The following is a 13,374-nucleotide window of genomic DNA, read 5'->3' as shown; positions in this document are numbered from 1 at the left end:
GTTCTTGTGTCTACATTGGTACTAAGTTTAAATAATTCCTCTCCCTCCCTAATATTAATCCCTATGATATATTTATAAAGAGCAAGCATATCCCCCCTCAGCCTTCTTTTGGTTAGGCTAAACAAGCCAAGCTCTTTGAATCTCCTTTCATAAGGCAGGTTTTCCATTCCTCGGATCATCCTAGTAGCCCGTCTCTGAACCTGTTCCAGTTTGAATTCATCCTTCTTAAACATGGGAGACCAGAACTGCACACAGTATTCCAGATGGGGTCTCACCAGTGCCTTATATAACGGTACTAACACCTCCTTATCTTTGCTGGAAATACCTCGCCTGATGCATCCTAAAACTGCATTAGCTTTTTAAACGGCCATATCACACTGGCGGCTCATAGTCATCCTGTGATCAACCAATACTCCAAGGTCCTTCTCCTCCTCTGTTGCTTCCAACTGATGTGTCCCCAGTGTATAACTAAAATTCTTATTATTAATCCCTAAATGCATGACCTTGCACTTTTCACTGTTAAATTTCATCCTATTACTAATACTCCAGTTTACAAGGTCATCCAGATCTTCCTGTATGATATCCCAGTCCTTCTCTGTGTTAGCAATACCTCCCAGCTTTGTGTCATCCGCAAACTTTATTAGCACATTCCCGCTTTTTGTGCCAAGGTCAGTAATAAAAAGGTTAAATAAGATTGGTCCCAAAACTGATCCTTGAGGAACTCCACTAGTAACCTCCTTCCAGCCTGACAGTACCCTTCAGTACGACCCGTAGGAGTCTCCCCTTTAACCAGTTCCTTATCCACCTTTCAATTTTCATATTGATCCCCATCTTTTCCAATTTAACTAATAATTCCCCATGTGGAACCGTGTCAAATGCCATACTGAAATCGAGGTAAATTAGATCTACTGCATTTCCTTTGTCTAAATAATCTGTCACCTTCTCAAAGAAGGAGATAAGGTTGGTTTGGCACGATCTACCTTTAGTAAAACCATGTTGTAATTTGTCCCAATTACCATTGACCTCAATGTCCTTAACTACTTTCTCCTTCAAAATTTTTTCCAAGATCTTACATACTACAGATGTCATACTAACAGGCCTATAGTTACTCTGATCACTTTTTTCCCCTTTCTTAAAGATAGGAACTACGTTAGCAATTCTCCAGTCGTACAGTACAACCCCTGAGTTTACCGATTCATTAAAAACTCTTGCTAATGGGCTTGCAATTTCATGCGCCAGTTCCTTTAATATTCTTGGATGAAGATTATCTGGGCCCTCCGATTTTGTCCCATTAAGCTGTTCAAGTTTGGCTTCTACCTCAGATGTGGTAATATCCACCTCCATATCCTCATTCCCATTTGTCATCCTTCCGTTATCCCTAAGCTCCTCATTAGCCTTATTAAATACTGAGGCAAAGTACTTATGTAGATATTGGGCCATGCCTAGGTTATCCTTAACCTCCATTCCATCCCCAGTGTTTAGCGGTCCCACTTCTTTCTTTGTTTTCTTCTTATTTATATGGCTATAGAACCTTTTACTATTGGTTTTAATTCCCTTTGCAAGGTCCAAATCCACATGGCTTTTAGCCTTTCTCACTTTATCCCTACATGTTCTGACCTCACTAAGGTAGCTTTCCTTGCTAATCCCACCCTTCTTCCACTCCTTGTAGGCTTTCTGCTTTTTCTTAATCACCTCTCTGAGATGCTTGCTCATCCAGCTTGGTCTAGACTGAAACCCCTCTTTCCTTATAGGGCCAGCTACTCTGTGAGACTACTGTTCTGATTTGATACATTTTACACCCACTTTGAACAGGTGTAAATGACATCACGCAGCACAGGGTAAGAGAATTAAGCCCCACACATTTACAGGTTTCCTTTTCAGAGTAGGAAAGTCTTCTCACTTTCCTCCTCTCCAACCTAAGTACCCTTAGTTTTCACATGTATTCTGAGACTGCAAGTCCTGTAGTGCCTCAGTGGACACAAAGCATTTTCAGTCTTACCTTTCCAGTTGACTTTGTTCCTTTCCAAATGCAAAAGTAGCAGATAGTCCAAGCAGCGAGGAGAGACAATGCCAAATCCCAGCGGAGATTCCCAATATGTTCAATTCCATCGGATATGGCTAACACCCTGCGTCTACAAAAAATTGTGATAGTGAAGTGCTAGAATATTAGCAAAACTATGAACAAAATCATTTTACAGCATTTGGGTAAAAGGAAGGCTGTTTTAATTTGACACAGAACTGGCAACTGCCTACTGAGAATGCACCATACTGAGAAAGAAGGGCTTAGAAACAGTAAGTGCAATGTGATTCCTACCTCTCATTGCTGTTATTATTCCATGTGTTACAGTAGCAAACTGGCCCCAACTGAGACCAAGCCCCATTGTGTCAGGCACTGTACACACATAGCAATAGAGAGTTTCTGCCTGGAGCAGCTTCCAATCTAAATAGTCATTTCAGACAAAGGGTGGGAGAAAGGCAGTATAGTTTTCCACATTTGTAGATGGGGAACTGAAAAAAAGCTAGTGGCTTGCCCAAGTTCATACAGGAAATCTGTGGCACAGCCACAAATTGAACCCAAGTCTCCTGAATCTCAGTGCAGTACTTTAGCCACAGGACCAAGCTCCCCAACTTTAGAATTATTTTCTTGTCTTGGGCATGCAGCTGCCACTTTTCTGTGCTTTGATTTTTAGTAGGAAACAATAATGGAATCACAAATAATGTCAATTCTCTGTTCACCAGCCCCGCTCCCCCAACCCGTGTAAATAAAACAACATTCTGTGATACATTGAATAAAGAGGTTACGAGTAGGAACAAGAATTTCTTTCTGCACAACTGATCCATTTCATGAATCCCTTTAAGGGATTTCATCTCCTTTTAAAATTAAGAGATTGTTTATGGGAAATTAAAAGATATTTCTAAAGGAAGCTGAATTTACCAGAGCAGTGAAGGCTGACTCTGTCAGTGTCTGAAGTCAGCAGTTGAGGTTGATTTAAAATGGCATTTTGTATTAATTACATATCCATAGATACCAAAGTGCTTAGTGAACTCTAAACTGCTTCTAGCAAGTAATTAGCCATGTGCCCAACTGCAGACTGCAGACTAATTACTCTCAACCACTTAGGTCCCTTTTCACCCTTTTATTAAGCTTCCACCGATTCTCACAGAAACAACATGGGGTTCCGCAGCTAGGCATATGTGACGTAAAACTGGACTAATACAAGAGTATCAGGCCCAGGGAGATCAATCCTGATTCAGATTAAATCTGCCAAATGAGAAAGAACGGACTAGTTCATTTTTCCTTCTATGCTTATCTTTCATCTCCTGCCTTAAAACTTCTATGCATTTTATTGAACAAAGCTTCCTTGGGGATCTGCATTTAATGTCATCTGCAATCTTAGAGACACAGCACTAACCTACCTCTCAGTGGCACAGTGAAGATGAATTAAAGTTCATAAGTACTCTCATTTCCTGTGGTTAAAGACACTAGATTCAATGTATCATTATTAATTTTTTATTACTTTCAGTCTACGTGTAATGCTAATAGGTACTGGTTGTCGGCGGTTGAGATTGAAGCTGGGACCTCTGAAGCTTAGTGTATGAGGCTCTACTGCATGAGCTAAAAGTCACATAGCTCTTAGCTAAGGCTGGAGCAGTTGCGAGCTGGGCTAGGTGCCACTGGACGGGGGACAGAGCACCACACCAAGCCAGCATGGGTTACATATGTGCACTCAGATAACATTGGACATGCTTCCCTAAAGCCAAATATTTTACATTATATAACTTTATTGTTTTTTTTTTTTAAATCTACATTGAAAACCTTCATTCTGCTCCCTGGTGCATCCAACCCAGTATTGAGTGAGGCAGAGGTCTTGGGTGAGGGAAACCTGTGATCATGTAATTAAGGACTGTATCATAATGCATATGGACGAGCAGGCTGAATTAAGGTTGCACAGACAAATAAATAATGCTTAACATAGTTGTATTTTAAATATAATTTCCTATTTTTAAAGGAAAAAGGTTAAAAAAAAAGACTTTTTTGTACAATTAACGACCTCTGCATCATGCATCATCAGCAGGGTTTGAACCCTGACCGTTGACCACCATTGCACAGACTACTACAATTTTAGCTGAAGGACTAAGTACATTAGCTGACAGCAGCAGAAGGCTGTTATCCCAGAGAGATGGCCCACTCATCCATGTGGTGATTGGGGAGAACCTGACCCAGGTCTCTCCTTCCCCACCCCCAAATAGATGGCATGCTCCTTCCTCATGTGGTACATCTGCTCCCCCCTTCCCACCCACACCCTCAGAGGTGGGAGACAAGATGTTGGAGCCATGCACTGGGTCAGGTTCTCTGATTGGGAAGACAAAAGCCTGTCTAAGCTCTCACCCATTCCATCCCTCAAACTGTTGCAACAGCTGTTTCTGCAGCTTGCACGAGTTCCAAGTACAGTGTTATATTGCTATTACTGCTGCTGCTGCTGCTTTGATGGTGGCGTGGACCTGGCTTCTTAGAATGCTCTTATTTATTTATTTTGGTGCACTAACAAAATTTTCCTGAGAAACCCAGGAGAGAGAAGGGAAATGGTAATTTTTAATCATTTTTTAATTCAGCTAAGCCTGGATGGAGTCTTATGGATCAAAGAAAAGTAACTTTGCTAGGGCTTTCTTCCTGCTGAATGTCAAAGTCCTGCTGAAAAAAAGGAAATGTTAGAGCTTCATAAAAAGTTGCAAGAATCTTTCATAATGGGAAGTATTAGCAGGGGTGAAAGTAATATTAAATTCTTACTGGTACAGGGCAGAAGGGGTGGGGCCTTGGGCGGAAGGAGCAAGGTTGGGGGGGTCAACTTCCCCCTGCCAGCCCATCCATGCTTCCTGGCCTCTGCCACCTGGGGCTTTGGCAGTGATTTAAAAGGGTCCAGGGTTCTTGCCTCTGCCACAATAGCGGCGGTGGCAGCCAGGAGCCTTGTTGGTGGCCCGGGGGGCAGGGGAAAGGGGCAAAAGTGGCAATGACATTAAAGCACTGCATCGTTGTCGCTTTTGCCTATCCTGCCCACTTTCACCCCTGAGTGTTAGGCTACCAAAATAGGGATCACTACCATCTCTCTCTCTCTCTCTCTCTCTCTCTCTCTCTCTCAAAAGAAACAGTACTTGATGAAGGATGTGTTTCAGTCAAAGAGAGAAGGATGAAGTCAAGAGCAAGAACAGAGGAAAGATTTTGAATTTATCAGCACTCCGGAACTGAAAATGAGGCCAGTGCTCCATGCCTCTAGAGCAAGGTCTACGTTCTGATTAAAGGTCAGTTTAAAGTATCCAGTTATCAACTGGACAAGAACAGCTGTGGTGCATGCTGCATTAGGTTCAGTATGACTTCCAGCCTTGTCTCCTAATCCTCTTCTTAAAATAAATATATAAATAAATAAATAAAAATACACACACACAAGCCAGGAGTGTGACCTTAAAAATCAGTGCATCATTTTACAAGTAGCCAAGTGGAAGATGGGTATATCATGATCACATCCCAAGAACTGATCAAACATCTGCTGCATTCTGACATACTTCACGCTATGAATAAACATGCAGAAAATCATACTAAAAGGGAATGTAGCCTCATGATCAAAGAGATGTCTGTTGCCGTTGTGGGGTTTCACATGATATATAAGAGTGAGACCTAAAAAAGTTGTGCAAATGAAGGGGGAAGCCTCCAAAGTATATTTGACATATTTCTTTTTGTGGAGATGGGACAGACCATAGTGATACTAAACATTCTTAACTTTGCCTGTTGCCTTCACCCAGAGCCTCCTCATATCAACAATCCCTATCCCTCCAGCTAGACTGATGCTTTCCCAGGGTTGAGGAGGAAGTAGCTGACACATCCAGCCGGTAATATCAATCAAACATTCCTCCAGAGCTGACACTGAATTTGCAATGCCTCAAGGCAAGAGCTACACAGCACGCTGACACTGCTCTGCCACGTGTTTAAAAATGATCTAGCCAAGGAGCCTACTCTGTAGTATACACTGAACAACATGGAAGATGGGTTAGTTCCTTGTACAACTATATGTCATAACACACCATTGCTCGTCACCCACAACATTCTGGTTATGACTGGAATTCACTGCTTGGACCAGCCTTGGATGAAACAAAGAATCATCTGTGTCATCATGCTACTGCAATGATTCTTCCTCCACATCTATCCTTATGTATCATTTGTATTGTGGTAGAACCTAGGGACAGTCATAGACCAGGCCCCCACTCCGTTAGGCACTGTACAAACATGTAACAAAAGGCATTTACAGGCTGACTGATCCCAACATTTCTTACAACTTTTTCTAATTGTATTGAAAAATAAATGAGAAAGGACTCAAATGCCTGGGATTGTTCTTGCTGTGGTTGCATGTGTCCACACTCATTGTAGTCAGTTGGAGCCCTGTGGACAATTTCAAACCAGATGTGGGAGAAAACCACCACTGGAACCCCTGGAGTTGTTATCTCTCACTCTTAAGTCTGAATTTGGCCTTATTAGGTGACTTTCATACTGCAAATTTTGCCTTTTGTTGTTTTTCTCAAAACAGAAAATCCAGATCGCAAATTTATCAATTTGAGTAACAAATCAAAGCAATTCCTCAAAATTAAATTGCTCTTTAGCTCTGAAGCTTTTTTTTAGCATATTTTAAAATTAATAATACCTATTCTGTATTTCCATGGCCAATGTCCACATGCTAGAAGGTGATTTTTTACTGCACACAAAATCCCTGGTCATGAAATGCAGAGGCAGTGTTAGTCCCTTGGGGGCACTAAGCAGGAATTTTCCCATATCCCTCACCCACTCTCTAAAAATACTAATTGCATTGTTTCCGCAAACCAAAAGATATACCAATCTAAGACATACTAATACACTTGTTAACAAGTCCACATTAAAGCAGATGAACAGTATTTTGGGGGGAATATTAATTTGGAGCCACTTCAGCTGCTTGGGGCCCTAAGAAATTGCTGGCTCTGCTTATGCCTAGCATCCCCATTGGTGAAATAACTGCTGCACTGAGGGAAGGATTTTCAAAAGTAGCTAGTTTTGGGTCCTCAACCTGACACACTTTAAAGGGGTTGTTTTCAGAGGGTAGGTATTCAGCACTTTCTGAGTATTGTGTCCCTCTAAGGTGTCTCAGTTTGAGCGCCCCAACACTGAGGCATCCAAAAATCACTTAATCACTATCAGGCATTTGCAAAGAAGAGTATAGAGAATATTTATGGCACTGGTCTGATTAGCCATGCTGCTCCCATTTTAAAAAGACACATGGTGCCAATCAATTTGAGTTACTAGCATTTAAATGAGTATTCAAAGCTTTTCCAGTTACATTAAAATCTTTGTTTTGTCTGTTCTTTGTTTAAACAAAACAAAGATTTTTTTCCCGTAGGAAGCCATGAGCAACAAGCACAGAACATATAATTAAGCCACAAAGTACAATGTATGCAAAGAATACATGGGAGAAAGACAGAGAAAGCCTTGCACAAGGTCTAGCCGTGATTCTCTCGCCAGGCACAACACAGCTTCCCCTAGTTCCAGCTCCTTAGCTCTCCTGCTGAGACTCTGGCTTAAATAACGGCAGCAGAGCACAGCTTTCGAAAGAAGGAAGCATTCAGGACTGAAAACTGTCCTTGTAAAACTTCAGTTCAGTCTAGCTGCCACCTTTGGCTAGATCTGCTCATATTCTTCTATTTTGCAGTTTACATCATTAAAAAAAGAGGAAGTATTTTATGTCCCCTAAGAATACATATTGGCTTGATTCTTCACTGCATCTAAACAGAGCTTGTGCAGCAAACTGGGGGCTGTCAGAGAACTGATAACAGTTCCTGTATTATTTATTATTAATTATTATTATTATTATTATTATTAATCATCTGTATTAACATAGCACCTAGGAGCCCCAGTGGTGGACCAGGACCCCATTGTGCTAAACACTCTGACAAAGAACAAAAAGAAGGTCACTGCAGCCTGCCCCAAGTTTCCAACCCCAGTGTGAGTTAAATCCTCTGGGACCTTATGCAGCCAGCAGAGAATCGGACATGATGGGATCTAACTCTGCCACATCAACTTGTCTCCTCTGACATATCCCCTCCACTCCTCCCTCCTCCCCAACATACTGCTTGCCTTCTTATTTGAGTGGAGGGGTGAGGCTGCAGCAGGAGAGAGTGGAGTAGGTTGACTAAGCTAGCTCTGCGCCAGGAAAGGTTCCCCCTAAACAGAGGAGATTCACTAGGCACTTTAAGTTCACTTTGCTCCATGCAAGAGTGCGATACTAACTTACATGCTAGTCATTCCAATTTACTGGCACCAGGCATACACCATGTACAAAGTGAAGTTGGGGGACCAGAGAATCCGGCCAGTGCTATAGAATAACACCATGAACTCTTTGCTGGATTCTGGTACTTCAAGTTGATGTTACTTTGGCCTCATGGTATCCACACACTCAATGTCTGACTCTGCCACATTTAAGTACCTAAGTTCTCAAATAGTCCCCTTGTGTCTGTGGAGTAATATGCTACTCACTGTAAGGACTGAAGACTGACAGGGGTTTTATAAGCAGGGACCCGGAACACAATGGGGTAGAATCACACACAGATGTATCTTCGGCCCTATCTAAACTCAACTTGGCTTCCATCCAGTACAGTCTCCCTAAACAGCACAGCCTCCTTAGCTTGTGGACCATGTCAGGATCTTGCAAGCCTATAGCAAGGCACGGCCAGACCAGTTGTCAGGAAAAAAAAAAAAAACACACCATCCACTCCAGCCAAGTCAACCAGGCTAGAACTCTGCCTGCCGTTAATTACAAGGTACAAACACAGCTAGAGTGAGCCTGGATTTGATCCAAGCATGCAAAACCTTGTAGCCAAAGATAGAAACTACAACAGTGGAAGATATACTGATACAGTGTTATCCATTTTAAAGTTGCCGGTGCTGTAACACACAGTAAATCAAGATAGTCTGTTTCAATGCATTGTGCTATAATGGAGCAGCAAGAAATTTTGGCAAATTGAACTTGGGGATGCAGTATGGCTATACAATTTCTGAAATTCCCATCTAACCGTCTTTGCTATTTCTCTCTATATTCTCTCTTTCCTTTGATGTTTATTATCCTTTGTGAGATTAAACTACCCGTGAGATAGAGGAGATAACCATGAGACACACACCAGGTAAGATACACATATTAGTTTTGTGATGATCTCTTTGGACTGTAATTATACAATCTGATTTCATTTTACACAAGCACAATGCAAACAACTGGTACACAACACTCAAAGCCCAATTCTCAGCTGGTGTAAAATATCACTGATCAGTTGACTTCTGTGGCGCTGCCCTACTTGATCCTAGCTGAAGCTCTGCCTCTCAGTGTAAGACACTGCAAACCACAAAGCTGACAGTTATAATTTGAGTTCATGTCATGTGGTCATGGATTACATTAAGATTTAATTGTGCTTTTAATTATGTAACCTACTGAAAGCTTTGCCTGGCTGCAAGGTACCTTGGGTGATTGCATAATAATAGCCCTAAAACTAATAAACATTCCCTTAGCACAGGGGTGGGCAAACTTTTTGGCCTGAGGGCTGCATCAGGCTTTGGAAATTGTATGGAGGGCCGGTTAGAGGATGGGGAGGCGTGGCCCACCCACCTCCCATCCACTCCCCCCCACTTCTGGCCCTGACAGCCCCTCCCAGACTCCTGGCCCATCCAACCCCCCCCCCGTTCCCTTATGCCCCCCCTGGGACCCATGCCCCATCCACTCCCCCTGCTCCCTGTCCCCTGACACCATCATCCCCGGAACCCCCACCCCTGATTGCCCTGCGCCACCCCATCCAATCCCTCCTCTCATTCCTGACTGCCCCCTGGGACCTCTGCCCCTGACTGCCCCCCATTGCCCCATCCACCCCCCCTTCTTCCTGACTGCCCCCCAAGAACCCCTGCCCCATTCAATCCCTGTTCCCCTCCCTTTGACTGCCCCAACCGCTATCCACAACCCTGCCCTCTGTCCAACCCACTCTGCTCCCTGCTCCCCCCTCCCTGCACCCCTACCTGCACTGCTTGGAGGACCAATGGCTAACAGCACTGCAGCCATACCACCCGACTGGACCCAGCCATGCACTGCACAGCATAGAGCACCAGGTCAGGACACAGCTGTACAACTGCACAGCCCCAGGAGCTCGCCGTCCCGCTGCCCAAAGCATTGCGCCAGCAGCGCAGTGAGCTGAGGCTGTGGAGGAGGGGGCCGGGGGCAAGCCTTCTGGGCCAGGAGCTCAGGGGCTAGGGAGGAGGAGCCCGCAAGTTAGATGTGGCTCATGGGTCGTAGTTTGTCCACCTCTGCCTTAGCATGTATCCATCCTAAAAGATCCCAAAGCTACATGCACATAGAATCACTGAAAAGTAGACACTCATGCAGGGGAGGGCTGCAGCTCACTGGCAGGAGTGGCTCCAGGCACCAGCATGCCAAGCACATGCATGGGGCGGCAAGCCACGGGGGCGCTCTGCTGGTTGCCGCGAGGGCGGCAGGCAGGTTGCCTTCGGCGACTTGCTTGCAGAGGGTCTGCTGGTCCCGCGGCTTCGGCAGATCTCCCGAAGGCATGCTGCCGAATCCATGGGACCGGGGACCTCCCGCAGGCAAGCCGCCAAAGGCAGCCTGCCTGCGGTGCTTGGGGTGGCAAAATACCTAGAGCCGCCCCTGCTCACTGGCACAACATAATTACAGAGAAAACATTCAACCAAAGACATCTGGGCAGGTTGGAGGGTGGGAGAATCCTGACCTTACAAAAAGCACTACCACAGGATCCTTAGGGGTGGATTTTCAAGGGTACTCAGCACTGGCCTAACTCTGCTCTCAGTGAAGTCAATGGGAGTTTTATCACTCACTCCAATGGGAGCAAAGGTAAGCTAACACTGTGCATATCTGAAAATCCCATTCTGTATTTCAGAGCAAGCAGAAAGGACCTCAGACTGTGAGCTACCGGTAATAACACGACAGAGCTCAACTGTTTTCCGTCTCATTCAGTGTCGCAGATGTGGCTTGTTAACACCATTCTGAATATAAGAGGAAACGCTGGGAACAGGTGGAGCTCTCCAGACTGGAGGATCTCGGGTCTGAGACAGAGAGGTTCAACAGGAGGAACCATAGGAATAGCCAAGCTTGCGAAGAAGGCTTGGGATGGTGTTCACAGGAAGAGGGTGAGAGTGATCTTGTGTAGTCTGCACAACCTGCGGGTGGAGCAGGTTGGGAGTACCACTTGATCACAGTGCATGAAATTCATTTCTAAGCAGAGGGCATCAATAAAATCCAAGAGATCTACATATGGCACACCCCATGGTACTGCTCACTTCTCCAAACAGGTAACTGTGAGAGCTTCTGATAAAAGGCTCTCTTCACTTACTCGTTTATTTTAGCCAAAACAACAATGATTTATCCCAAGACAATCAGCATTTGCCTTCCTCTGTTCATGCAAACTTTCCCAAAGGGAACATCTTAAATCTATGCTTCACAGCCCTATCCAGAGAGCCCATGGGCAATTCAAGGTGTTTGCTTTGACCATCTAAGCACTAAACAGTTTGGATCCTAGTTACTTCAAAGACCACTTCTCTCTTTGTGTACGTCACATTATCAAACATCTGTCAAGTTTAAAAGGGAATAGTATGGTAACAGATGTTTCTAGTGAAGTGCCTTGCATCCTAACCCCTAGAATCCACTTTCTTCATTTATCTGACAGACCCCACATGTGTTGACCTTAACATAATGTTGCAATGCCTATATATTCTCCTATGCTTTTTGTGGATGGGAGGCATGGAGGAGGTTGGGTTCAGGGAGGTTAATTAATGTTCTATTCAAGAAACTAATATTCAACTATAAATTAAAAAAACACTGGAAACCAAAGGCTAATTTGTTGTTAAGAACTATGGTAGTAACAAGCCATTTTTAAGGAGAGAACCCTTAAAATGTTCTGAGTATTCTGCCACCAGAGTTTAATGTATTGTGTAAAATAGATTGGGTTTGCAATAATCAAAGGAAAGGTGAAATTATTAACTACATTTTGTGCAATAGTTCCCCCCTCCAAAACAGAAATTGATTGGGATTTGGAAATAATTTTCATATGTAGGACATCTCAATAGCTCAAACCATCAAGGGCCTGGGAAAGAAGCCACGGGACTTGGGACATTTGGCACATTAAAGGAAATATCAGAGGAACTAAAGATGTGCCAAGGAGGGTTTCTTTGGATTTGGGTTAGGATTAGACTAGGTTTTGGTGTTGTGGATTGAACCCAAATCAGAGATAGAAGTGGGTTTGGAATTCAATGGTGGTGAAGGCTTAGGAGTGCTACTCAAGAGATTTTGGCTGGAATTGGTAAATTCAATAGGCCTCTCTTGACTGGAATTTGACCCAGAATCAAAATAATCAGGGTGGACTCGGATCCTGTGATTTGCACCCAAACACACAAATCCAGAAATGTGAAGATGTGGGGGTTTGTTTTTTGCCCGCCTCTAGTTATGTGTGTATAACTTGGCTAACTTACAATAGAGGGAAGATTGACTTTCTTTTTAGTGTGTGCAAGGTGTAAACCCCAAGCAAGGAGAGAAATTGTCCAGGCACATGATGGATATGAGATCAAATGAAGAAAAGGTAAATTTAGAATGAATATTAAAATAAATGGTGAAATTCCTTATGCTGCAGATTAACATAACAAGAGAAATGTTGGCTGACCTGACACTGGCATATTTAAAGCTAGGCTGGGCAAATAAACACTATCTGAATTACAGTAGCACAAAAAGGCTCCATTTAGTCCTAGCAACATTGTGCTAAGCACTGCATAGGTGCCTAGTAAAAGACTGTGGTTGCCCCCAAGCGCTTATATTATTAGCTTGTCAAGATGTAATGTGTGGGAGAAACAAGTGATGGAGGAGGTAGGGTGGGTGAGGGAGGATAGGAACATGTTTCAAGCACAGGAAAATGTCCAAGAGGGACCATTCCTGTGTTGGGAAAGGAATGTAGATAGCTCAGGATCTCTCTCCCATCGCTAACTTCTATGAACTCCCTGTGACTACTGGTTATCTCTGTTCTTCCACCTTTTCGGTTATCATGCTTTCACACCTGTGCAATAGCAAAGCTCAGGAAGATAAAATGCCTGGAGGAGGGCAGGCATTTATACACTTACTGAAAATGTCTTTAGCGTGTTGGGGGTTTTTTTTGTTTTGTTTTGTTTTGTTTTTTTGGGCTGGGGAGCGTAATCTACCTTACATTTAGTAAATCAGCAAAGAAAATCACAAAGAGAAAAAAGAATGTTCCAGTGCTGGAACTGGCAGAGAGGGGAGGATAGGTGATTATGTGCTAACCTCCGCT

At 43.6% G+C, this 13,374-nt stretch overlaps 1 protein-coding gene across 2 annotated transcripts in view; it reads right to left on the bottom strand.

Moving 5' to 3' along the window:
• Window positions 1-13,374, bottom strand: part of SLC6A11 (solute carrier family 6 member 11) — a 205,308-nt gene that overhangs the window by 144,503 nt on the left and 47,431 nt on the right. For both annotated transcript variants that reach the window (XM_030570048.1, XM_030570047.1), the window contains exon 6: window positions 2,000-2,132. In XM_030570048.1, coding sequence (XP_030425908.1) covers window positions 2,000-2,132 — 133 coding nt within the window. The remainder of the gene's footprint in view (window positions 1-1,999; window positions 2,133-13,374) is intronic.

This window comes from Gopherus evgoodei, chromosome 7 (assembly GCF_007399415.2).
Source record: "Gopherus evgoodei ecotype Sinaloan lineage chromosome 7, rGopEvg1_v1.p, whole genome shotgun sequence".
NCBI lineage: Eukaryota > Metazoa > Chordata > Testudines > Testudinidae > Gopherus > Gopherus evgoodei.
The sequence above is the reverse complement of the archived record's forward strand: the minus strand, read 5'-3'. Positions and strand labels throughout refer to the sequence as shown.